Source organism: Echiichthys vipera (genome assembly GCF_963691815.1).
Source record: "Echiichthys vipera genome assembly, chromosome: 9".
NCBI classification, from domain to species: Eukaryota; Metazoa; Chordata; class Actinopteri; order Perciformes; family Trachinidae; genus Echiichthys; species Echiichthys vipera.
The window spans coordinates 16,252,488-16,279,836 of NC_139834.1; the positions used below are offsets into that span (position 1 = coordinate 16,252,488).

Sequence of the window (27,349 nt, forward strand, 5' to 3'; positions counted from 1 at the left end):
TAAGGACCAATGACTTGGTATCTGCTCTTATAACCAAATTATAGTCTTACTTACTGAAAACCGCTTTTAAATCCTCTCAGCACTCCAATGCTTTTTAAAGACCCAGCATTAGAAATCACATCAGCAAAGACTTGAGATTGTTGGGGATTCCCCACGACTCCACCATACACTGCAGTGACTTTTTTTTACACTTGAGGCAAAGTCCTGTCGAGGTCCATTGGCCTCGGGGACGATTGATGTCAGTATTGCTTTAGAATGTATTTTTGGAGAAATGTGTGTATGTGGCATATGATTAGGAGCTTTTCCTGTCAGTCAGCCTGTACATAGAATAAATAACAGATATGAAAACAACAAGTTTCTTTCTTGAACAACCAACTTTAAAGTAATTCAATGTGCTAACAAATGGTTCATACAATGTGCATAATATGTGTACGAGCTGTGCTGGAAGATAGTGGATCATTGCATACTGCTCATCATTTCTTAAGATAGAACTTTATTTACCCCGGGGGAAACTGCGGTGCAGCAGTTGCAATACAAAGTAGGATTCGATGTACTGTAGACATCTTGAACTAATTAAGCTCCAAGTTTTCATTCCAGCTGGGTTTTTATGCGTGCCATTTTCCGACATAGAGAAAAAACATGAAAACAAAATGAGAAGCCTTTCAGCTTTAAATTTGGTATTAGGGTCTGGCTCAGGGGTAGGCAGTTCCTGTCCTGGAGGTCAGGTGTGTAAGAGCAGAGAGAAACCTAAAACATGCAGGACAGTGGCTCTCCAGGACCAGAATTGCCTACCCCTGGTCTGGCTGAAGCAGGTGTGGTGAGATTTTTAAGACCTGAGTCTGAAAAGAGGACAGCTTTCACTCTGCAGCGTTTTTTCTCCATTCTCCTTTACACTGTGGTTACCAGACCATTAACACATTAAGTAAACACGAACAAATATGTCCGTACCGTTTGACTTTCACCACAAGGGCTGTCCTGACATGTAATGAAAATAAGTGGGGGAAAAAATTGTCTCACCACCAATTGTCCCTCCATGGCCTGCTGTTGACTTATAAACCACATTGCATGAAAAAATAAATTCTCCGTGCCTCATTCTATTTTCAAAGAGGTAGCCATATTTTTGTATTCCATCATGGATCTATATCAAATATTCTGTATATAATTTGATTTTGAACAAATTATATATTATCATCCCTCTCCTGAATGATGTAGTGTTGTTAATTAATCCGTCCACATATTCATAAATCTTATCATCACCTCTGAATGATATGCTTGTTTCATTATAATTTGTAACGTTTCCGCATATTTGGTGCCACATCACTTCCTCACCAGTGACTTAGTTGGTGTTTAGTTTTCCAACTCTGACTTATCAAAACCAAGGATGTTGTCGTGTAAATTCACTTTGAAGTGAGGTGTTGTTACATTTTGAAAGAGAAGTTGGGAAGCAGTTAAAGGGAAGAATGTATTTTTTTTTTTTTTCATATGAAGGATTTTCCCACCTAGATTACGGTTAAATGAAAAATGATTCATGCTCTTACAGCTTTGTGTGTGTGTCGGCTGGAGGTCTGGGCGTTAGCCCGAGGAGCATCATGACAGTCTTAATCATGTCGGAGCTTGTCTCTGAGTAGGAAGATGTCTTTTACTGTCTTTGCTTTAGGCTTTCTGCATTCATCTCATCTGAATGTAGTTTTATTCTCTGTAGAGTTTTGGGTGCCAGTAAGCTCATGCACCCACGCTCAAAAGTCTGAAAGAGCTAGATTGGACAAAGACTGTTTTATTTACACCCTAAAACACAGGTGAGCTAATGTGAAGGATGGTAATAAGAGGAAAGCAACAGAGAGATGGAGCTGGAAAACTGGATATAATTGGTCCTGTAGGTGGTGCTTGTTATGGGGAAACAGGTGTGACTGGGTTGGGGCAGGAAAGCCAGGGCTTAGTTTGAGGCGGTGACTGCAGGACAGGGCTGATAGCTACACTTCTCACTCGAAAGGTCTGCAATTATTTTCTCAGGCCTCTTTTGGTCCTCTTAGATCTGTTGAAAATGAGGAAAGGTCACATGAGACAAAAGACAAATAGCCAACATTGTGAGGTTGCAGAATCATCTACCATCCATTCCAAAAATAACAAGGCACACTGTGAGACATTCAATCGCCCTTTCAGCATGTCTGTGACAGGTGTGACAGCTGACTTCTTTGCCACACCTAGTCTGAGTGATTAACAGAGCCTCAGGGGGCTCGTGAGAAGGTGAGCAAAATGAGAGATAGGCTGTGACAAGGTATTCTGAGCTCAGTGATGATCATTCAAACGGCGGCGTCATACTGTACCTGCCATGATGACAAGATGAACATACATACACAAGAACCTGATAACCTTCACAAAGCCACCATTTAAATGAAAACACTGTTGCATGCTGCGATCAGTGGGTCAAATTAAAGCTTAGCTTTGACAACTCGACGGGTTGTGTCTGTGACTCTACATGTCTACAGTATGTGACTGTTTATACTATTCTAGTTATCAAATCCCTTTATCCAGTACATAATTATTGATTTTTGTGAACTTATCATGCAAGTTTTCTTAAAACTTTGATTAACATTTCCGTGTCACATATCTCTCTCTCTCTCTCTCTCTCTCTCTCTCTCTCTCTCTCTCTCTCTCTCTCTCTCTCTCTCTCTCTCTCTCTCTCTCTCTCTCTCTCTCTCTCTCTCTCTCTCTCTCTCTCTCTCTCTCTCTCTCTCTCTCTCTCTCTCTCTCTCTCTCTCTCTCTCTCTCTCTCTCTCTCTCTGATGGACTTTTTTTTAAGTACAATCTACCGGTACTTGTTTTCAAGTATATAAAGTCTACATAAGAGGAGCATGAACATGGTACATCTGTGTTAAAAGTGTGTGTTTCATCAGAGGGATTAAAAAAAATGAGATTCCAAGTTCATTCTTACGATTTCTGATGGTCGCTGACGCGGTTTCTCAGCACATTAATCTGGATTAAAGAAAATGTACAAATGTTACCGTTATCAAATGAGGCCTATTATAAGCTGAACCTTACTTCAACAATATATTGTGTACTGTAGCACACACCTCATATTTCTGACTGGTGATTTGGTACTGCAGTTCAAACTTCTCTGCTTCCAGCTTGTGCATCCATTCCCACAGCTCTTTAGCTTTCTCACTGTGAAACATAGATACAGAAAAATGACACAATATGGTTGTTACCAGCCGCAACAGCGACACTGGTAAATGTATCCACCTTGTATGTCTATGTGTGTGTGTCTCATCGTGGCAAGATGTTGTCCTGGAGACACGGACTGTAGCAGGAACTACCACCGAGACAGTTTTGATTATTTTGCCAGGTTTCTACCTCTCTGTGAATACATTTTGTCACCACAATAGCTTTGCAACTGGGCAAGATATAGTCATAAAATATAACTGGTAAGTAGTTCAGATCAAAATGTGGTTCGAAAACGGTTGTGATCCGAGCAAGGGGGACTAAAGTAGGGGGGTAGAAAGTAAGGAATGTCCTTGGTCCCACAACTTTACGGCCCTGGCCCGATTTGGCATTGTGGTTGGTGTGATCCCATTGATGTCTCCACCTACCTGAGTCTGTCCTTGCTCAAGTTCTCGATATCCAGAGATTTACGTCTGTCGCTCAGGATCTTCTTCTTCTTCTCTCTCTCAGTCTGCCTCTTACCACTCCGCTTTTCTGTCTGTGGGAAAGTGAAATAAAACATGGCTCTGGTCTACATCCTTCACATTAGAACAACTTTAACCCTTCCGCTATGAACCCTCCACCTGCTTACCAGCTTTTGCATGTAACCTCCAAAGTGGAGGCTGGTGAGGGTTTTCTTCTTCTTCGCATCATCATCTGCTCTCTTCTTAGCCTCCTCCTCCTCCTTACGAGTTCTCTCATCCTAAAGAAACATGGATCCAGAGAGAGAGAGAGAGAGGACTGAAATGTTAGGATGTGGCTCATTCAGTAGATGCAGGAAGTATACATAACATTACAGCAGCTTGAACAGGGTGTTACCTCAAGGCGCTTCTGTCGCTCTTTCTCTCTCTCACTGCGGATTCTATGCTGCTCTGCTCGCTCGGCACGGCGCTTCTCCTGCATAACAGATCATCACATCTAAACAGATCTCAAAGCGGATTTTTATTGTTGTGTGTGTGTGTGAATGTTTAAATTTGATTTGTTATAGTGTAAGGCTCTTACAATCCTGTCCTTCAGATTAATGAGCTCATCTTCTTCCTTCTTTCTGCTCTCAAAATGAACCTCGATCAAAGTCTGAAGCTCCATCAGGTCTTTCTCCATCCTTTTACGATGTATATCCTACAGAAAATGGGGTTCAGTGCGTGCTTCATGTGCTAATGGGTCTATGTTTCATTGATTTTACACTATAAGACAAAGCACAGTACTGTAAATCTGTCACTCACATCAAAATCCACCTTCTCTCCATCTGGGATCTTAGGAGGGATGAGGTTGGGCATGATAAATGGCCTGAAGATTAAAAAATAGGAAGAAATATGAAGAAAGACATCATTATTCACTGTCACTGAGGGTGTCAAATGAGGATAACATGCAAGCAGAAGGTTCAACAAAGTGCAAATGTCCCTTTAATGTGCATGTCTCTGCATGTTGTATTCTTTGAAGTTCATCCAAGTTTCAGATTTTATATGTCAAGTCTTAACCAATTAATATTCTGCTGCATTCTTCACTGTATCAAATGTCATTTCTAAACACCGATGACTGATAGTAGCCATCATGGCTGAGATTTAGAGCATGGGTGAGATTCAACTGTTTACAAACAGGTTCAACTGAAATTTTAGCTATACATTTTTTTTAATTGTTGTTTAAATTTTTAACTCACAGTACTTGTTTATTTTTATTTTGTCTTACTTTATTTATTGGGACGATTATCCACCAAGACACCTCAGAAATGTCAAATATATGTATAGTACAATGTGATTGGTTTTAGTGATGTATTTTATCACTCCTATTGTATTTGTCTTACTTTAATTTGGTAGATATTCATGCTGAAAGTTTTGGAACTACCATCGTGCTTCCCATGATGCTTTGGGGGAGGTAAACAGGAATCTTCTTTATCTTAAAGTCTTTATCTTAAGATAAAGATTTGGTGTGCGTAGCTACAACTTGAACCCCGTTTTTTTTTTTTTTTTTTTTTTATTATGCACCTTTGTTTACATGTTTGAGAAATTGGCAGCATTAAAAGTGAGCCGAGTTATCCATTAGCAGTTCCTATGTGCACTGTCTAATGGATGCACGGACGACAATTACGGGATTACTTTGATGCCGAGGAAACGTTAAAAACGTGATCATTCTCAGGCAAGTTCGGGGACAAGGAACCGTCTTTTTTCCTTTGATTTCGAAGCAGATTTATGGATGGATGGGCAGTGGACATACTGATATCCTCAGGACATGTAAGTCACACTGAATTGAAAAAATTGTCATGTTTGTGTTGTTATATTTTAAGGAGTTATAACTGTGAAAAGGAGTTTCGGTACACATTTATTCAATCAAAAGGGGTTTCAACTAAAGTACCTTAATAGTCACGAGTTGTGCATTGACTCATGTGACATCTCGCTTATTGAATGCATACAAAAGCCAATGTAAAAACAACTTTTAATGATTAATTTCTTGTCTAGAGGCAGTATCTTTGTACAGATTTAACAAACAACAAGATACAAAGTGTTTATTAGTCAGCTTTAGAGTCGCTGTAGAAGGATCATTGTTACCTTTGGACAAAGCCTTGCTGTTTCCTGGCATTGTGCTAAGCTAAACTAAGCTAAATTAATTAATAATAATAATAATAATAATATCCTTTTATTGCCCACATTGTGGAAATTTGTCTTTGGCTTCACCACCTAAAACTCAATAAAATACCACACAAAATCACACAACAACACACATCAAATACAATAATATGTCATTCAATACACTCAAACTAAACTAAACTAAGCTAAGTGAAGTTTAGCTAAGGTAGCCAGGGGAGTGTACCTATGTTCCCCGCTTTGTATGTGACCAGGGAACATAGGACCCTTAGGCCTGATGTTCCCAACTTTTCTTAAAAAAGGGTCCTATGTTCCCCGGTCCGTTATTTTTTTTCACAATCAATTCCTGGGCAAATGGGCTTATGTAGACCCTAACACTAACCCCTAACCTCAACAAAATGCTAAATAAGATCAGCGAAGGCAGAGGCTTCTACGGCCAGGGAATATAGGATCCCTTTGGGAAACATAGGGATGACCCCTTAGCGGGTATGATTCGTGACCATACAGATATGAGAGTGTTATCAATCTTCTCATCTAACAGGTTCTCTGCAAAAAGCCAATTTGTGTATTTGCCAAAATCTCCAACTATTCAAAGGCTTTCCATATAGAAAGCAGAACTAGCTCTACACTAAGCATTTGGCAGTGGTGGAATGTAACCAAAGTACATTTACTCAAGTACTGTACTTAGTTGTTAGTGTTTAGACCAGGTAACATTTTCAATGTAGGACTTTTTTTTAATTATTTTTTACAGTGTGGTGTTTGTACATTTACTTAAGTAAAGGATCTGAATACTTCTTTCACCACAGCTATTTGGTTTCCATAACAGTGCTGTAGAAGAATAAACGTGTGTGTGTGTGTGTGTGAGAGTGTGTGTGTGTGTGTGTGTGTGTGTGTGTGTGTGTGTGTGCGTGTACATCAGAGATCATTACTTACTTGAATTTTGGTTTGGCCTCCTCCTCTGTTTAGAAGGAAAATAAGAATTGAAAGAGAAGACACCAGTGAGCTAGTTCAGACCACACACACTCTCACCAAGAGCACACCAAAACCTTTCATAACCCTACCAGGAAATGACAGTTTATGTGCTTGTTATGCAGGGAAATTTAGTTCAGCAGATTTCATCTGGGTTTCACTCTGGTTAATGTTGAGTACGTCCAAGAAAAACAGAATGAGTATGGGTGGCCAACATTCATTTTGATGCAATTTAGATAAATAGTGTTACCTTCTCCCTCCTCCTCTTCTCCATCTGAAACCAAAATAAGAAACTTGAGAGGCTTGTGTGAATTTATGAGTGTATGTGTCAAATAAGTGTCTATTAGAGGACAGAAACTTGTTTTGATTTATGTGTTGACAGACACAATCATTTGTCGGAGGACATGAGATAAAGAGAAAGACCAAAATAGAGCAAGTCAGGTACCTAGTGTTTGCTAATCTGTGTTGGTATGTGTGTCAACAGTAAATGATGCATGTGTCACATATCATGAATAGCATTCTGTTAGAGAGGGTGTTTTGATAATAAGCAGTTACACACCAAAGAAGGTATGGCATCTGTAACCTCTGAATGACACTTCACCAAAAATAAGACACACAGGCCATAAAGGCAGGACGCTAAAAGGATCATTTTCAGCAGGCTTTCCAGAGTCTCGGTGCCGTGACTACCAGTCTAAGACCATTGAGTATGAACAAGGTCCTTGGAACATCCAGGAATGATGTATCCAAGGACCTCAGGCTACAGGGAGGGACATAAGGCAATAAGAGGCCAGATAACTTGGGGCAAGGCCTCTCAGGGCTTTGTAATTAATCAATATAATCTTATAAAATAAATTCTAAAAGCACCAGAAGCCAGTGCAAGGAAGCCAGGGTGTGTGTAATGTGGCCATTTGTTCAAGTCAAAATCCTGGCAGCATTGTTTTGGATGAGTTTTTTTTTATTGATGCCAGAGAGCAAGATGTTGCAGTAATCTAGTTGACTGGCTATGAAGGCATGAATAACAGTTTCCAGATTTTTAGTGGAGAGGAATGGTCTAACCCTTAAAATATTTCTGAGCCGATCAAAGCTGGATTGAGCAATTGATTTGGTCTAAGGTGAGGTCTTGATCAAAAATAACACCAAGATAAAGATTAACAGGGCTTAATTTTTTACCCAGTGGCTGTTTGTGGTGTGACTAAGTGAGAGAGACACAGGAGGAAAACATGAGGTTTTGATCTGTGACCTAGATGGAAGATCATTTTCCCATCAGTCTTGAGTGAATCATCATTACTTTGTTTTCGACATTATACACATGATGTTTTCTTGCTGGGTAATAAAGGACAAAGTAAAAGCACTGAACAACATGTCTGCATTCAAAATGTTTTCCTCTCCAACTGCTCACCTTGTTCTTCGTTGGCCTCTTCCTCTGCAGCAGGTTCCTCCCGTTCTTCTACGGCCTCTGGCAAAGAAGGAAGTTTGACAGCAAATAGTGACATACCAGTTAGAAGTCACACTCACATTCACTCATTGCCTAATCTGAACCATCACTCTCGTTTGTCAATGGCCTGTCATTTTTGGAAATGAGATGAGAGAACAGATGCTAAGCCTGATTAAATGCAGAAAGAAAACAAGTGACAGTTTGGGAATTAGCTTCCCACCTCTGGTATTTCAATCAGACAACACTCAAGAGTTGTTGTGAGCCAGTGTGTGTGTATGTGTGCGTCTTATCGGTGTAGACTATTACTGATGGGAAAAATACACTGATTTTGTTGACGTTTGTCTAATCCAGAAAGGTCAGATCATCATAAATACACAATTTTAATAATTCAAAGTACTTTTGCCATGTATAGTTTCTATTTGGCTTCTGCTGTATTTAAGTTTCATAAACCTCTTTCTATTTATTTATTTATTTATTACCTTCTCTTTTTCTATTTACTTATTTTTATTTCTGTTCTTTTGCTACTGCAGCAACGGAATTCTCCCTCTTTGGATCAGTGAAGGTTCATCCTATCTTATTAATAATACATAAATATGCAACTAATACATAATATAATAATAGATAATTAAATGACAAATTATTAAAATACAAATAGAACTAATTTTAACTCAAATTCACCTCTTAAATGTATACATTTTGTACATTTATTTCTATATTTCTACATTTATACTCTAATAATATAATTTCTGTATTTCAGTGCATATGTGGTAGATGGTGCTGACCAATTCTGCTTCAGAAATAATTTAAAACCACATACCTCATTAAAATCCAGACACAGAAATAGATACATGAATAAATGTGAGAATACAGAAAAACAATTGTCAGTCCATAGACAAATAAGAGCGGATATATATAAATACATTTCAATATGTATCATTTATTTAATTTCAGGATTTGTTCCTATTTTATTTATTGATAATTAAGTCATTCTTCATTCTCTCTATGTAAACGTCTCCGTGTTTGCCAAATGTTAAATGGATATTCTCAGCCCAAGTATTATTTGTCAGTAACACTTATATGGATCTTGAGTTCCTAATGTTTAAGCCCAGAGTGTGCAGGTGCATAGTGAACTTCATCCCACTAGAGATTGATTGTGATTGAGAGGTTGGTCCAAAAACAAAACTCCTGGTACAACCTGACATTTGCAGACTCTGGAGTGTGTCAAAAAAGATGCTTTCAGCTCAAAGCACAAGCAGTACCTTCTTCTGCCTCCTCCTCTGCCTCCTCCACCTCCTCCTCCTCCTCCTCCTCCTCCTCTACTCCCTGCTCTCCTGCTGAGCAAAAGCAGAGAGCCATTTAGTAAAGCCAGTCAGCCAGCAAAGCAGCCAGCGACATTCAGAAAGAAAATGTTTCAAAGCCTGATAAAACCAAGCATGAATGATTCAGATGAAGTAATTCATGAATGTCAGTCAAGTGCATTTACTCAAGTACTGTGCTTAAGTACATTTACTGTATGCAGTACTGTAGTTTTACTTAAGTGTTTTGTTTTTATGCCACTTTCTACTTTTACTCCACTACAATTCAGAGGAAAATATTGTGCTTTTTACTTCACTACAATGATTTGTTACTTTTGTTACTAGCTAATTTACAAACTACATTTTGTGCACAAAACATATGAAGTGCTTATAAAATATGATCGTTTGCTATGAGTTAAACAGAGCCGAGTATTTGATCCATTTGATAATTTTTTAAGCAGTTTAAGCAAAACCTCCTAACATTTCATGGTTCTAGCTTCCCAAATGGGATGATTTGCTATTTCAGATTTACTTAAAAGCAGGGACAGTGCATATTAATAAGCATTTTCACGTAAATATGCAAGATCATAGCCTGTAGCTAATCACTTTGGCACGTCAATGTAAATAGACAAGGTAAACTCATCACAACACAATTTCTCTATTTAAATAATTTAATTTAATAATGTTGAGGTTTGGCTGCAATAAAACATGCATTGTGAAGGTGTCACTTTGGGCTCTAGGTAGTTGTGATGACAAAATTATAATTATTTTTAAATTATTTTACAAACCAAACAATCAATCCTTTAATCAAAAAAGTAATCCGCAGATTAATACAAAACAGAAATAACCAATAGTCAAACATTAAAGCAGTAAAATAAGAAAATATTTTAAAAATTAGCTCCAATAATTACCTAATGATATAATATATAATAATATTTGTCTGCAATAGAACTTGGATTTGAAAGCTACAAAGTACATTACCTTATTATGCTTTAACTTAAGTAACATTTCAAATGCAGGACTTTTACTTGTACTGGAGTATTTTTACTGTGTGGTATTAGTACTTTTACTTAAATGTCCAGTGTGTAGGATATTGGGGGATCTCTTGGCAGAAATGGAATACAATCTTCATAATTATGTTTTCTTTAATGTTTAATCACATGAAAATAAGAATTGCTGTGTTTTTGCTAGCTTAGAATGAGCCTTTCATACCTACATAGGGAGCAGGGACTACAGTAGCCCAAAATGGACAAACCAAACACTGGCTCTAGAGAGGGCCTTTCACATTTTTACGTTACCTGAAGGCCACCGTAGTCTATTCAACGCAATGAAAGGGAGGAGTGAGGGAAGGGGTATTCAGTTGGTTGCAATCTGCAACCTCACTAAATCCTACACTGTGCTCTTTAAAGTAAAAGATCTAGAAACTTTATGCACTTCGATCACAGCTATGGTATTTTAGCCAGGCACTCTGGCTGTCAATGTTTATCGCTGTACCAGAGTTTCAGTGATAAATGTTCCATACCTTCAGTAGTCTCCTCTTCTGAATCATGCAGCCAGGAAAATACACGAGAGAGGGAATATACAAATGTAATCACACACAATGAGAAGAACTGCATGTTAATACACACACATAACTACTTTGGCTGTCATGCTTTAACTAATTACAAGCAAAATAAAGAACAAAAAGAGGAAATCATCATCCATCATCAACAATATCCCAAACAAATAACTTTTACTTCCTCTGGATTTTCCCAAAACAAATCTACCTACTGCAATCTTTGACTCAACAAGAAAGTATTTCGGTACAAACACACTTTGTGCTGCATTACGGTAAATCAAACATGAAAATGAATAAATGCTCTCAACACTTAGCAAAAAGGGACATAAAATGCTGTGTTGTTACCAGAGAACAAATGTAGAGCAAATATGAGGGACTAACTGTGAGTGAACCATCAGTCAATGAGTAACATTAAAGAGTAGTCAATGATTAGTTATTGATTAGTTAATGATCATTTAGAAACAAGTGAGGAACGAATCAGGAACTTGATTCAGAAGACTTACTAATGTTTAAGTAATGAATGAATGATAAATTAGTCGTTATTAGTTTTCATCATGAAGAAAGTACTTAAGATTCATTAATATAGGACCTGTCAGTCTAGTTTCTAGTGACTCATAATTTTCTAGATCTACTAAAGAGTCCTCCATTAGGAATTATTAGGGAAACACTTATTAATGATTTATCCATTTTCAAGTTGTTTCTCATTAGGTCCTCACTCTTTTCTCAATGATCTTATCAATAACTAATCATTTCCTATTCTATAAAATTGTATTATTTTAGTTCCCTGGCAACTACTCAAAAATGTTGTGTACCTTATTGTAAAGTGTTACCATGCCGGTTACTTACACAGTACTGTACATTGCTAATTTATACTGTATATACGAGACCTATGGGAGCTACAGGCTGAACATACAAAAGATTACTCAAAGAAAACACCTGTTGAAACTACATTGCTGTAGTTTTAACAGTAACAATGTCAGATTTTTCTCTGCTGTGGTGAAATTGCATGCGGTGAGTCATGATGAGAGTTCTTACCTTCCACCTCCCTGTGAAAACCAAACATGTACGTGCATTATTACTCTTTGTCTACATACATCTGTCACTACAATTGATGTAAAGATACTACAATGTATAGTTGTATAACTGGCTGTATATGTACAGACAGACATGTACAGTATATTCAAACAGAAACATTAGAAACATGTGTAAGTGCTTTTGAATGGAACATAAAAATGAAAAACAAGCTTTGACCTACTCCTCATACTCCTCCACCACTTCCTCATTGTCAGACATGACAGGGAGCCTTCAGGTGTGCAGCAGTGAATCTAAACATTAAACAGAATGCGTAAATTCCTTCACATTCTTCACAGCTTCCTAAAAACATTTCATAGCATAAATACTGCACCCTGGGTACGAGTAGACACATGTAACGTTCAGTGAAACTTACCTGAGTAAGAGTGATGAAGAAAGAGATCAGATGGAGAGACAGCAGAGGAGATGTCGCTGCTTTCACTAATAGAAACGCGAGTTGGGTCTCAGAGAGCAAAGGGACAGACTGGGTAGTGGAGAAGAGGCTTTAGGACCCCTTGTTGTGTTATCAATAACCTTTTTAGATAGCATGTACTCTCCATTATCACCATTCCCAAAAAAGGCTGCTGTGTGCCCGAGTGTGGTTTGCAGTGCCAAAAAAGATCCAGATAAAGCACACAGACAATGATTCGCACACACATTATCTCACCCGTGTATGGCAACCTGCCACTGACAACACACAGGCATCTGACTCTTATCTGCATCCTCCCTCTGCTGAGATAAGGGATGTTGCAGAGTATATGGACATTTAAGACTAGAAAGTGTTTCTGTGTTGTGTAAGCAACATTACTGTACAAGACATTTATGACAGAAATTTGTTGTAATAAAACATTTTATTCCTTAGACAGGCAGCATCTTGCCCAAAGTGACACAGAACAAAAAGAATATTTTGGCAGATTAGACATAGGCACCATTAGCCTTAAGACCTTCACCTGTTTAAAGTGCTTAAAAATTACACAGAGTTAATGCAAATAGCTAAAGAGTTTTAAAAGAAATATAACCCTGTTTCCGCTGTTTTCTGTCACTGTTCTTCTTCTCTAATGTTGCTTTTTACTCCTCGCACATTAAACAGTTTTTCAGTGTTTGAAATAAGAAAAAAGCAATGTAAAAGTGTATGATTAAAGCTTCCCAAATTTAAAAGCAGTATCCCCATTTTCAGCCCTTTTAAAACTAAAACTCAACTCAACTTCTTTAGTGACATATCTGTTCCTCCTGTGTGCTTTGGAAAGGAAGAAAAACATTGAAAAGCTCGAAGAACGAATCAGTCAGTCACGGCATCCTCCTCACCGTCTATTAAATCCTGCAAATAAAGGCACACAAAGGCAAGCAATTAGCACATTTTTAGTTCATAGTTAAATGTAAAGTTATGTTAAAGGTCCCATATTACACTCATTGTCCGGTTTATACATGTACAGGTCTGTCTGAATATACGTATATACACCCTCAGGGAGAGGGAGAGGGGGAGAGAGAGAGAGAGAGAGGGGGGGGGGGGGCGGTGAGAGAGGAAGGGAGAGAGAGAGGGAGGGAGGGAGAGAGGGAGAGAGGGAGGGACGTATATATATATATGTATATATATATATATATATATATATATATATATATAGTATAGGTATGACATCACAACCGTACAGGAGTCATAAGTACATTTAAAGACTCTGTCTTCTAAAATGGGTTGTGTGCTTTTCTCTGTGGATTGAACGCTTTGATACTTTCAGAGTATTTATATGGCACTTCAACCTGCTTTATAATAAACAACAAAAAATTCATAGACTTAGCTTTTTACAGTATGGGACCTTTTAAAGTGCAGTGTGGGACAGTAATCTTGCCTGCTGGGTATTATAAATGGACATTCTTCACTTGCAGATTTTTCCAGGACTGGTTTTTGGGAAGCTGTCCTCCTGCCTGGTTTCGAACAGGCTCTTCTTACTGGTGATGTCCACATGTCTCAAGTCCTACAAATATTAAATTGAAAAATGTTCACACTTATTTCTACAACAAAATCAACCCTCAATACAACAGACAGAATAGAGAGCTGTATATGCCATTGTATGCTCTCGCTCTCTCTCTCTCTCTCTCTCTCTCTCTCTCTCTCTCTCTCTCTCTCTCTCTCTCTCTCTCTCTCTCTCTCTCTCTCTCTAAGGTATTTTTTTTTTTTTATAAACTTTAGAACTCAACTTCCACAGTTAATTGAAGTCTCTAATCACCACAACTTAAACATCCCCTCCATAGTAAAATGAAAAGACTGAAGAAAGAATGTTGCTATTTCCTATGAATTTAAATAAAAAATAATCATAGTTGCCGGGACGAGATATGAAAGTCTATTTCTCAGGAACATAATCGGAATAGGGCTTACTAATCAAAGTTAAGAAGCAGGAAGTACAAAAATATATCCTGCTCAGAACACTTGAGGCACATACACTAGCTGAAAGAGTATGACTGCCCTCTGGCTGCTACACTTGTATACCTTCTTACATAATGCAGTTTTAACAGACATGTAACAATGCAAATAGCCTCACAGAAGAACTGTGTGAAGACCCAGAATGGTTGGGCTTGTTGAGCCAGCGGTTGATCCGGTCTGACATTCCTGATGTGAAGCCCCTAAATTCCTGTGAATTTCCGACAGAAACAATCAGAACCAATAAGTGCTAATAATTATAGCCCATGTACTGATTAATGCACTGAGTAATGAGTCTACCTGTCTGGAAACTCCCGGGCTGGTGGGGCTCGCTGCCTGCTTCTCCTTCTCCTTCTCAAAGAGGCCTCTCTTCCTGGACACCTCATCCAGCAGGAACAGGGTCCTCTTGGTCACGTCTGGAAATCGCGCCACTTCTGACTTCTACGCTCATATAGGAGGAATACATCAGTGTTGATGTAGACTAAGAAAATGATTGTTACTTATACAGTTACTTAAATTGAGTTAATCTGCTTTGTTGCAGAGAGTCTGACCTGTGCAGCCTGTGTCAGTCTCTCCATCTTCTCCTGGATCGACCTGGATGAAATCCTCTGCCTAGAGCTGGATAAGCAAAGCAGAATGCACATATGCACAGGTCCAGCTGTGTACACTTTGACTAAAATAACAGTAGTTCAAACTTTAAAAAATAACTTGGCTCTACAAACTCACTTTCTCAGGAAAGATGATGCCTTGTCTCCATCTTCATTTTGGTCCTAGATAATTAACATTACACACACTGTAAATCCTCTATGTACAACTTACAGAAATAATGTACATTGTATAATAATACGTATATTAATAATAATATTTCAATGCACTATGATCCATGATCCATGCCAGCATCGGTGATCGGCCATTACTGGCAGAATACCTTTGTGTAAATGTTACGGAGAAATTAGATAAGATAGCCAAGAATCTTACTGTGCTGGATTCAAACTTCTTTGAGGCAGTTCTCACACTCGCACTACAACAGAATAAAGCAGTCAGCAATCAAACTGAGGTAAAGACACTCAAAATATAGACACAGATGTTTTCTTGCCTCCTCTGCAGTGGCACGCTCTCCTCTTCTTTCTTCCTCATCATCTGTGGAAAGCCGAGTGGATGTAAATGTGTGTTAGCAGACCTTACAGTCGTCCAAACATCAGCAGCTAATGACCAGCACAGGCCTCCTGTCTCTTGTGATGAGTTAGGGTGTTCACAAAGCAACCAGTGAACAGTAAAAGCTGGTAAATATTGCTTCAGCTATTAGCATCAACCTGAAGCTTGAGGGAGTAGCACAAGCAAATTACCCTGAACTGATACTCTAACAGCTGATGCACGCAAGATTCAATCTTGTTTTAACAGTCAAATAGGCAAAAGTTAATGTTGGAATGTAGCAGGGAAATTGCGTGTGATATGTTTACCCGGAAAGATATAGTCCTGGAGCTCTGCCTGACAAACGCTGGTTTGGCCGTCGGTTCAAAGTTGCTGGTGGAGGAAGCGCCGTTCACACCAGTCTGAGGTAAAGTAACATACATAGTATCATATTTAACTATTCCCATTCAGATGAACATGAGCTCCAGTGAGCATTCCTTCTATTCTTTAAGACTGTTGTGCACGCTGCATGTACAACTACTGTATAGATACAATGATTGTTTGCTGTTATTGGCACAAGACTGCAACTTTTAATCTCAACACTAGAGGGGGCTGTTGCTTTATCTGATTGATGAGCAGTGGCATTAACACTTGTAAATTATGTCATCTCACTATGTGTGTGCACGTGTGTGTTGAAATACCTCCTGCGTGTGTTCATTCTGGACAGGGCTTCCCCCAGGAGATGGGCTCTGGCAAGGTGATGGCCAGTGTTCTTGAGGTGACATGGGGGCTGTCGGAGAAGGAGGGCTCATGGGACTTGTGCACCCGCTGGCCGAGGGGCTTTTGTCGAGTGAGATAGAGACAGAACTGCAACACCAGAAACACAAGTGAACTGAAAGGTCAGTTGAAGGTGTGCATGAGAAAGCAACCAGTGATCCAACTCACAGTAAAGTGTGTACTGTACCCTGTTCACCAATATTATTATAAAATGTTGTTTTCTAGGATCTGTGTCCAACCCCTGGGATAATAAAGGCTGTCATAAAGCTTCAAACCAATTAAATGATGCTATGGGGAAATCTGTTTGTATCCAAAGAGCAAACAGCAGGTGTCTGGCTGCCTCGATGTCTCGTTATCCAAACTTGAGTTTCCAGTTTCTATATTGACTGTTTATCTAAACAAATGTGTCTCTTGAAGACTGGTTTGGAAGTACATATAGCTCTCTTCATATGATCGATATGCTATATTTCAACATAAACTAAATCATTAAAATCAATTTCACTTGGGGAATATCTTGCTTTCGGTTACCATTACACTGCTCTACTACACTGTCCTTCACTTCTCTGTTTGAAATTGATAACCTTTTATCTTATCGTAAAGAAATGTTTGATCTGTATTTCATCCTACCGGTTGACTCCCATACAAAAAAACAACAGACAGAAATTGTGCTCATAACCTGCAAAACTTGCGGGCCGGAGTGAACACCGGCTTGGGATTGGGGTCTTTGCTTGATGACTGTCCGTTCTCGTGCTGACAAAGAAACAAACAGGAAAGACGATCAACATGAGCTCACAACAAACAAGCTTTTGAACTGAGCCACACCTTGCATTACATAACACTGTATGGTTATGGCCTAATTTGCAGATACACTGAATTAGAGCCACCTGGAGTGTAATAAAAGATAAAGTGCAAACTATGACTGTAAGCACTTCTTATCAAAGTTTTATAGATGGTTTGCATGGTCATTTGATTGACAGGAAGAGTGCAGGTCCAGTTATAACACATGATCCATACAATGGTTTCCTCAATGTTCAAATGTTTTTGTTGACTTATATGTTCTGATGGTTGTTTACTCAAAGAAAATATACCAAAGGTGTTGATAACTAACAAAGACTTATGACTTGCGTGCGTGTATGACTGTGTGTGAGCATCATACACTCTCTGTTTGTCTGTCTGGCTTTGTTCCCCTGAATATCGTTACTAATGCACACAGAGTCTTTACATCTTTACATAACATGTAACGTTAATATCTTTCTTTCTGTGAGGGGGAGAAAAAATTGTTGTTGTTGTTAAGTCTAGAAAATGATTAACACGACTCTCTCCCTGCTCTGTGTGGGGTAACAGTTGAACTGATTAACCCCACTGCAGGGTGGCACTATTGGTAGCACTGCGTTATGACTGCGTGAAGCATTACTAGTTTTGATGTTAAGGAAGATTTTCTCCACCTGTCTTGCCAGAGAATTTGTTTGTCAGTGAAGGCACTTCATACTTTGTCAAAGGTCTGGGCAATAATTCAATATGATAATCATTAATCATTAATCTTTTAATGGAACTAATATCATGAAAAATGATATATAGAGATTTCGTGATTCACATTAACCTTGTCTAAATTGACAAGAACAAGCACATTCAGTCAAACTTCTATGAAATGTTATCTGAAATACCTGAGGGAATATCATTTGAAACTTGCAGTTTTGGTTTTATAATCAAACTTTACACTAACACAGTTTTGTGCGATCGACATTAACTGGATTACATAACCCATGATTTTAAAAAAGTGAGCAGATTTTTAAGATAAGATATTCCTTTATTAGTACCACAATAAGCATTTCCATAAATCCTTATGGCTAATCCTTCTTTCATAAATGTGCATCGTATATATTTTTTCGGTATTGTTTCTATTGCGTTAATTGAGCGGCTGGACTGCATTACAGCAATATTTACGTCACTTTACTCTTTGTTACTTGACTCTTACGTTGATTTAGCACTAAAATGAGAACATTTGTTAAGTATTTAATTCACACAGGAGTAAACAAAGCTAGACTGTACCACATGGTTATTTATATCATATAGACTATGTATTTAATGGATTACTAGGAAACATACTTTATTGTGATATATATATTTTGTCATCGATATATGAAATTACCTATTTTGGCCATATCGCCCAGCCCTACTTTTGTCATTTTTTGCTATATTAGCTGCATGGTTCGAAGGTTATCAATGTTGGTCGGTCAGCCAACCACTATTGGATGGCTTGCTATAACATTTTGTGCCAACATTCATCATCCCCAGAGGATAAATTCTAGTCACTATCCTTCAGCACCACCTGTAAAATATCTCAACATCTACTGCATAGATTAGCACATTCGCTTCAGGCATTCATGGTTCCCAGATGATGTATCCTAATAACTTTGGTGATCTAGTAACTTTTCATCAAGTGTTACTGGCTTTGGTTTTTTGTCGTCAGGCAGGAGGTACAGAGAGTTTTGCAAATCTAAGGTTACCATCTAGACAGGGCCGTACTTTACATGTTGTAATAATTATCAAATATTGGTATGTTAAAATGCTGTACTAAGATGGTGAACATGGTATGGCAACATTACACCTGCTTAACACCATCATGCTAGCATTGTCATTGTGAACATGTTAGCATTTAGCTCAAAGCATGCTGTGCCTAGGTACAGCCTCACAGAGCTATCAGCATGGCTGTAGACTCTGAGTCATGTTGTCATAAAATAACTATGATAACCAAATTTTTCTTTCACTCTGATGAAAGGTATCAGGTGACTCCAGTCTTACTTGTGTGATGTTAATGCTGCTGCTGCTGCTGGTGGTGGTGGTGGGGCTGTAAGAGGATGTTTTTAGAGCTGGTTGTGGTTTGGATGGGGCTTCCCCAGAGGGCAACTCACTGCCCTGCTCATCATCTATGTCCCCCAGTAGCTCCACCCTGGCTCCTCCTCTGCAGGCCTCCGCTCCATCATCCTCTACCTCTTTCTGTTGTCTCAGTGTCTCCACATGCCTCATCCTCCGCTTTTCATCACGGACTCGCAGCATCTCCACAAAGTCTAGCTGTATTTGCTCCACACTGAAAAGAAACAGTATATACACCCTCACACATGAATGACCGACATGATCGTCTCGAGTGAGGGAAAGGACCTGTCAGTCCTGTGTCTGATCAGGTTTCTCTAATGAAAGGCTCTACAGTTCCTCTCTGTCTTTGAAGACTGCTTCTGATCCAGGAACTCAGCAAGATAGAGTTTTTGATAGCTTTTCATACTTTCCTTGTATAGTATCAGCTTTCTTCATGCGTTAAGTATACATATGACACACTCCCATGGGGCAAAAGTGTCAGAATCCTCTCTCCCTCTCTCTCCCTCTCTCTGCCTCTGAAATCCATCTACTCAAAAGGCGCACCATCAAAGTAGCTGGATTCTTACACACTAGCATCCCTATGGCCCTCTAACATACAAGAAAGACAGAAGAAAAAGAGATAATAGCAGTGCTAAAACAAACAGAGAAGAGCAAGGCACACATGTTCAGTCAGCCTATATATCAAGTTTGAGGTTGTTGTCTTTTATTCAAATAAATAATGCACTTTGCTAAATTGTGAGAATAACCTGCTGAGTTCCTGGGACATTTCACTTGTGGAGTCTGTCCCAAAGGTGCTGTCACCGGTGGACGTCGCTTGGGTTGTTTGGCTGAAGTCAGCGTCTGGTTCGGTGTTGCTCTTCACCCTCCTTCTCTTCTCCCTTTCCTCCTCCTCCTTGTCCTCCATCGTCCACTGGCGCGCTAGGCTGAGCACAGGGGATATACATGATAATAAGAGTATGTGGAGATGAAACAGTAAATGAAACTGAGGCAAAAATGCATAAAATAGTGTCCCAAACTCAACATGAAATATTTTCATGAAATCTTCAGAAAATATCCAATGAGCTGCTTGTTTTGTTCACTCGAAAGGAGAGATATATCTCTTATAATAATGGTTACACAGAACCTGCTTTACTTGTTCATCATCACATGCGAATAAGTAAAGGCACAGCTGTTTGCTTGTCTTAACAACTTTGAATGACTCGTTCAGTCCAGTATTATGCAGGATTTGTATAGAAAACGGAATTTCTTAGTCTGTTGGTGGAGCAAGTTACTGTTGTGCAGGTGATTGATCACATTCATCACAATTTTCCAGTTATCTCTATAATTTAACCTGAAAGAAGACAATTGTGACTTTATAGCATACTACTTAAACAACACAGCAAAGATAGAAATGCCTGAAATAATGACAGCAATTGAGGAAGAAAATGGCAATTTCATAAAGCTACTGGCTGCTGATTACAGTTATTATAATATCCTTAAATTAATATTGCTGAAATGTACTATAGAAATAAACTTCCCTTCCCCTTAATTTTGTTCTGCTTGTCTGCAAGGGTAAGCTACGTTTATGCTAGTTCAGTGACTAAAGTTAAACAGCAGCTGCAGATGGTGCTCTCAAACACAGGTGTCATATTATCTTTTTTTTTTTTTTAAGCACGGATATAATCTTACCTGGACAAAGCCGACCAGTTCTTCCGACTGAGCGACATATTGGAAGCAAAAGTCCCAAAAAGTTTCCAGATGCAGTTCGCTCACAGACAGAAAAGAGTCGACTGACAAATGTTAACACTCTCTGGGCGGCAGTCAGATTACAGTCAGTGCGGTACAAAGCAGTCCACCTTTACCCCGGTGCAGCTCACTGAAGTGTCACATGACCACAAAGGTGAGCTACCCACCTGAGAGAGAGGGAGGGAGAGAAAGAGAGTGCTCTTCTCCATGTATGGTGGGAATTTGGCAGTGACTCTTTTGTGGTTGTGGTACTGTGAATCCGCGTACACACATACACACACACACACACACACACACACACACACACACAGACAGGAAATTAGCAACAAAAGATATAACCAAGAAATAAAGATAAACTAAAATAGCAAAAAAAAACAACAGTGAAAATAAGTTGTAAAATAAATTTCAACGGATTTGGATGGTCCAGAAAGAAAGAAAAACTACATGTAACTATGATTTATGTCGAATTGGGTTTTGAGGCTTTATGGCACTACACAATGACTCTCTTTACATTGTGAGTCAGACTGTTTATTCTACTGTGTGAGGCCACACCTGTCCTCAAAGCCCAATGTGTCGGACTCTGACCCATTCTCGAGCTCAGACACACACACACACACACACACACACACACACACACACACACACACACACACACACACACACACACACACACCCCTCCACCTCACCTGGATTTATTACCAAGCTTTTACCTGCTATATTCTGTGCAGACCATGAGGCCACAACAAACAGGATGAGCTACTGTCATAATGACTGATAACATGTAGTTCTTGATGCCCATACCCATCTTTCCCTTTGTGTGTTTGGACACAAGCCGGCTTCACTCATATTTGGAGGAGGCTGTCTTATATCTTGAACCATCAAGATGCAATCTAACTAGTTCACATGTCACTCCCTGAGCAAAGAAACAAAACGTGCTGTCATTGTAAACATTGAAGACTGAATTGTAAACACTGAAGACTGAATTATGTGTGTTTTTATGTTGTTGCAGTGGCCTATTTAGTGACACAGGACTACTGCAGGTCCTTTGCATTCACCAAGAGAAGATGATAATGATTAAAGCACCATTGGGGAAGCAATGTGCTTTATGAGCATGCAAAACAGACAGCGGCTAAAGCTGTGAACAGGATGCTCGGTGGACAACTGGCAGACGCAGAAGTTTATCAGCAGAAATGTGCTCTATCACAGAAGTGCCTCAGTGTGAGAGGTGCATTTCTTGTAGCCTAAGTTTTTATTTGGCCATATGTTCTTTTACATCCCTGTAATATTAAAAACAAGTCTACAGCCACGCAGCTCGTTGCGCTGTACTTTTGCGGTGCTTTCTGTAACATGAAGTTCGCACTGCTGCAAAGGGAAGACAGCTGTAATGAGTAATGGTGAAGATTCCCTGCTTTATGTATTTAAAGAAAGCCATAGTTACTTGTTCACAAATTTACATAGGGGAAAAAAGCATGAAAAAAAGATACATTTTGTGTTTAATATTTGTAAATCCAGCTTATAAAGTGCACATCATTGGCTGTTCACAAAACCACAGGCCATGCTTAAAGTTCATCACCAGAAACCAAGAATATCAAAGATGCAGTTTAATTTGACAAGATAATATTTTTATTGGCTATAATATCACTTGGCCTGCTGATTAAGTTAAAATACTATCCTCAGTTTTCTTGCTTTACAAATATAAGCCTAAATCTCTGGAGGCTCAGGTACAATATCAGTTAAGAGGACAATACTAATAATGGCACAGGGCAAAAAGAAAGAAAACATTTCATGAGTGCAGGGACGTTTTGTTGTTTAGAGTTTATTGCATTATACATAAATTCAGAAGCTGCAATAGACGGTTGGAAAACCAAGTTGATTCAGATGCAGGAAGAGTGATGTCACTCACATGACACTAGCCCATCACCTTCTGAGTTCACTGGGCTGGACCCTTAGCAGCATCGAACATCTTCTTCCTTCCCTCCATTCCTGACATGGCCTCCACATTCTTCCTCCAGTCACTGTCCTCTACTGGCCTCTTCTGCAGAAAGAGAGTTAAATGGTATAAAATAATGGTTTCTTTTTTATTAATTCAAAGAGACTGTGAAATAGAGCAGGTTCAGAAAATATGATCATCAGCGTTGTGTCTAAGCCTTTGATGCCCTTTTTGTCACCTTGGAACTGTATAACCGTGCTAGTATAACTGGTTACAGCACCTAATACTGTATACACGCACGCACGCACGCACGCACGCACGCACGCACGCACACACACACACACACAGTGACCAGGGAGTTGCTCACAAAAGCTACTCTTTTATGTAAAATGGGATCATTGTCCATGCACCGTACCTCCTCTCACACACACACACACAAGGTCACTGCCCTGCACTGGCCTACAGCTCACTATCTCAAACACACCCTTCACACACATAAACACACTTTCCAGGTGTTCCATGACACTTGTGATATCTAAAACTTCACAGTAGCTACCAAGCGTGCTTGCCCTTAGGAAGGTATACATTCTGCTTGCCCTGGTTTTCTTGTGTTCTCTGCCTGCATGCATGAGCGTTAACACACCTTCTCAGTGTCCTCTTTCTTAACAGACTTGAGGTTGGCCCGGAGGTCCATGGAGACTTTGTGTTTGGAGCCCAGCAGCGAGCGAAGGATGGCGTCAGCAGATACACGAACACGACGAAGACTAGGTCTCTTGAATTTCCCCCTGAGGTCCAACACCTTGATGTTCAGGTCTTTAATCTGGACAAAGGGGCAGATAATTGAAAGGTAATCACCACTAGTACTGTAGGGCAGTCCTGCTGCATCTGCTTTATATCATCCCATAGCACATGGAAATGGACTGGGGGAAGAAATGATTACCTCACGTGTGTTGAGCATGACTTTGGCTTCAATGTCATATCGCTCCTCATCCACCACATCTATCTTGGCATGAAGCTCTTTGCACAGGTCCTGTACATATACACACATAAACCTCAAAAGTTAAAAATCTGTATTTTACAAAAGTGATCACCTCTCTCATTTAGTTGATTTACAGAGACAACTAAAATTAGATTAAGGAGGTGTAATGCCCTGAATCATTTTAAAGGTCCCATATTTTAAAAAGTAAGATTTCCATTTCTTTTTTAATACGAAGTAATAGTATCAAATTGCTCAATCTAAAAGAGAAATGCACACAGCTCGTTTTCAGAAACTGTGCCTTTAAACGAGCCGCTAGGACTTCTGTACAATTGTGATGTCACAACTACAGTATAATATGTTCCCAGCTGCAATTGTGGTGCAGAGACGCCAAGAGGGCAGATGTGGAAGATCCCGAAATGCCGACCAATCAGGGCATACTGTACTATTTCGGGAGGGGTCTTAAAGAGACAGCCATTAAAACGTTTCAGACAGAGGGTGAATACAGGTACATTTGGACAGACAGAAAAATAATGTGTTTTTTTTTAAACATTAAAGCATATTAATCTATTCTAGTAAAAAACCCAACATACAGGTATGACCCTGAAAATAAGCATGATATGTCCTCTTTAAAATTACTGGAGAGCCAATGGAGAGAGTGAATAGAAAGTATGTGGGGTAATTTTTGACAATTTGAGGACAAGTTACCTGCAGCTGTGCAAGGCTCAGGCCGCCAGTGTTTAGAGGAGGAGCTCTCTCTGATAGATAGTTCTGTTTCTCCTCCTCTTTAACCACAACCTCCTGTTCCAATTCCTCCTTGGCCTTTGCCACCATCAGACTCTGCACGGTATGAATGGACAATTAATACAGTGTAATACACGATGTTCTTACATAGCTCTGGTAAAGCACACCAGCACATAAAGTTTAAATGTTTTTCTTTTTTTTTAAAGAATCATTCAGGTCTCAATACAGACTCTGGATGTTCAAATGTATCTGTATATCAAAGGATACAGTACAGCTACAGAGAACATGACTCTGCTGCTCGCCTGTGGTCAAACACATGTATTACAGAACGATTTGGTTCATGTCTCTTACCTTGAGCATCAGCTTCCTCGAAGCTGAGATCTTTGGCTTCCTCTGGAAAGCATAATTCATAACACAATTAAAAAGCAGAAACTGCACTTAGAGCTTGAAATATAATTATATGAACTGTTTTGAATATTTTTAGCATCCAGAAGTACTTCAGTAATCAGTGATGAAAAATGGTCTTACCTCTTGTCTGTAAAAGAAAAATGAATAAGATTTAAATGAAAGGAACAACCAAGGCTTATTCCTAAACAAAGATGAGAGATATTTGTTTTGTGTCTGTGTGTGAATGAATAAAATGGTCTATAATAAGACCACAAAGCCTAATCACTCACACATGCTCAGGCATCCTGCTGATGAGATCTCACTGGAGGAGAGACAGAGGAGATTAGAAACACACGCTGAACAGTTGTCAATGTTTGTTCATCAGCCTTTGAAAGGCCAGATCATCTTTCCACGCTTCTCTATGAGTGCTCTCTCAGAATGTGGAGTCTGTTTCAGTGTTTGTAAGCTGTCAGCAGGCCAGTACGAAGCTTCAGCACTGACTTCTGATTGTCATACTTCTGAGAAGTGTGGAATCTACTTTTCAGGTCTCACAAAACTATTTCCTGCATGTTAAAAATCATAGCGTCACATGACTGGATTTCCTGTTGGTGAAAAAAGCCTATGACTTTGAGGATTTAAAGTGCCATTTCGCCTCATTCACACTTTCTGGCTACTGAGGTTGAAGACATTGATTCCCAACAAGAGGTTCTTGATTGCTTGGCGGTACGTGGAAAGATTGTACAGCAGTTTAACTAATTTGGGAAAAAAATAGATACTATAATTTGAATTAGAAGAAATATATCCACATTGAGTCAGCTGTAACACTTGAACAGCACATGTTATTGGTTATGAAGTTGGCAAAGTGGACACCTAAATGTAAATTGTAACACTAACTGATACACATTTTCAATAGTTAGCTTAAAGTAATGGATAAAAAGTGTCTGGTAAATAAAACAAATAACAAACCTGTAGATGGTTAAAATAGATAGCTAAGAGGAATGGATAAACAGTTTAAGAAATTTGCAAAACGTCATGGATAAATGGTGAAAATCATTAGGTAAAACCAATTGATTACAGTGGAGACAATCACTGCACACCTGAAATTATCTGGACATTATCCTGAATCAATTGGATCGGACATCAAACAGCCTTTATCCTGACAGCTCCCTTGTGCAAAGGCTGTGTAATCTCCGTCTGAGCCCAAGGTGCGAGAATTCACAGCCAGTGATTGGGGATGTTGATTATGTTTTTATTATGCAGGAACTACTGTCAGTATGGGCCAACACCAAAATCATCAGACAAATTTAAGGAACAGCAAGAGTTTATGACCAAGTTACCAACTGGCTTTGTGATGTGCGGTGTAATTTGCGTCACGCCTCCACTCTACCAAGGTGCCCCTCTTGTTACATGTGCGAAAGCAAAACTTCAGACAATGTCCACACTTGATCTGTCGAACAATGTCCCGACTTCATATAAGAAAATGGCTTTAATATAATGGGTAAACATTTAAATTGTGAGGTTAACTTATAAATGGCCTTGACGATGAAGGGGAACTAGAGTTCATCTGACAGGACTGGGAGGACAAAAGGGTTAGGTGGTCTAAGCAACGTCAAATCCAACTTTAAGTCTAGTATTAAGGCTTGTGAGGTTTTGAGATATCTGCTGTCGAGACTTGTATCCCCTACAATACAATGAAGGTGAATTGCATTTTGTATAGCATGAAAGGTGTGACACGTATAACAAGGCTTAAGGTGAGACTGCCATTTAATTTGTCTTGTCAGCTCATCTCTATAGTGTTGTTTTCACCTTTGTCATCACGTTATCCTAACCCTCCTCTCCCTCTGTCTCATGGCCTGCTGGCCTTTGTCAAATCAACAAGTGATTTACAGCGCTCAGTCCTTCTTCATCTCAGCTCTCCTCTCCCTTTCTCTCTTAATGTCTGTCTCGCATTTTACTTGTTGATTCCAGTTGAGAATGACAGCACCTAAGACCTCCTAGCATGATGGAGTTACGAGCCGCTCCAACGGATCAGGAAAATTCCACACTGATTGCCATCCCTCATCCATCTCTGCCGGCTCTCATCCACATCTTTCTCCTCTGGATTATCTCAGAGAGAGGAATTTAGAGTGGCCTTTCTCCCCAAATAGACCAGGGGACATCTGATAGACAGCTGCTGGGGGGGTGATTATGCTGTGGGGTGCCCAGCCTGGATCATGGAATCTACTGCCAGTAACTCCTGGATGCTTATGAGCCTTTTGTGGTACAGCAAACTTGGCAATGCAAAAAA

General features: G+C 39.3%; 3 protein-coding genes across 3 annotated transcripts; all 3 read right to left on the minus strand.

The window, feature by feature from the left end:
- Positions 1 to 1,899: 1,899 nt before the first annotated feature.
- tnnt2a (troponin T type 2a (cardiac)) lies at positions 1,900 to 6,735 on the minus strand. Its single transcript, XM_083919602.1, has 9 exons — positions 6,711 to 6,735; positions 4,422 to 4,485; positions 4,201 to 4,317; positions 4,018 to 4,095; positions 3,791 to 3,901; positions 3,588 to 3,697; positions 3,072 to 3,162; positions 2,933 to 2,973; positions 1,900 to 2,032 (listed from the first exon to the last, which is right to left on the minus strand). The coding sequence occupies exons 2-9, from the start codon at positions 4,473 to 4,475 to the stop codon at positions 1,999 to 2,001; spliced, it is 636 nt and encodes a 211-aa protein (XP_083775728.1). The 5' UTR covers positions 4,476 to 4,485; positions 6,711 to 6,735; the 3' UTR covers positions 1,900 to 1,998.
- Positions 6,736 to 13,210: 6,475 nt separating this feature from the next.
- On the minus strand, positions 13,211 to 21,070 carry lad1 (ladinin). The gene is made up of 14 exons (XM_083919429.1): positions 20,969 to 21,070; positions 20,047 to 20,223; positions 19,229 to 19,514; positions 17,103 to 17,176; positions 16,351 to 16,516; positions 15,979 to 16,071; positions 15,615 to 15,658; positions 15,497 to 15,539; positions 15,245 to 15,288; positions 15,070 to 15,136; positions 14,819 to 14,959; positions 14,640 to 14,729; positions 13,950 to 14,075; positions 13,211 to 13,423 (listed from the first exon to the last, which is right to left on the minus strand). Exons 1-13 carry the CDS (start codon positions 21,004 to 21,006, stop codon positions 13,977 to 13,979), a joined length of 1,362 nt encoding a protein of 453 aa, XP_083775555.1. The 5' UTR covers positions 21,007 to 21,070; the 3' UTR covers positions 13,211 to 13,423; positions 13,950 to 13,976.
- Positions 21,071 to 22,679: 1,609 nt separating this feature from the next.
- On the minus strand, positions 22,680 to 25,065 carry tnni1a (troponin I type 1a (skeletal, slow)). The gene is made up of 5 exons (XM_083920394.1): positions 25,027 to 25,065; positions 24,640 to 24,771; positions 23,896 to 23,985; positions 23,599 to 23,775; positions 22,680 to 23,060 (listed from the first exon to the last, which is right to left on the minus strand). Exons 1-5 carry the CDS (start codon positions 25,033 to 25,035, stop codon positions 22,956 to 22,958), a joined length of 513 nt encoding a protein of 170 aa, XP_083776520.1. The 5' UTR covers positions 25,036 to 25,065; the 3' UTR covers positions 22,680 to 22,955.
- Positions 25,066 to 27,349: the final 2,284 nt, after the last annotated feature.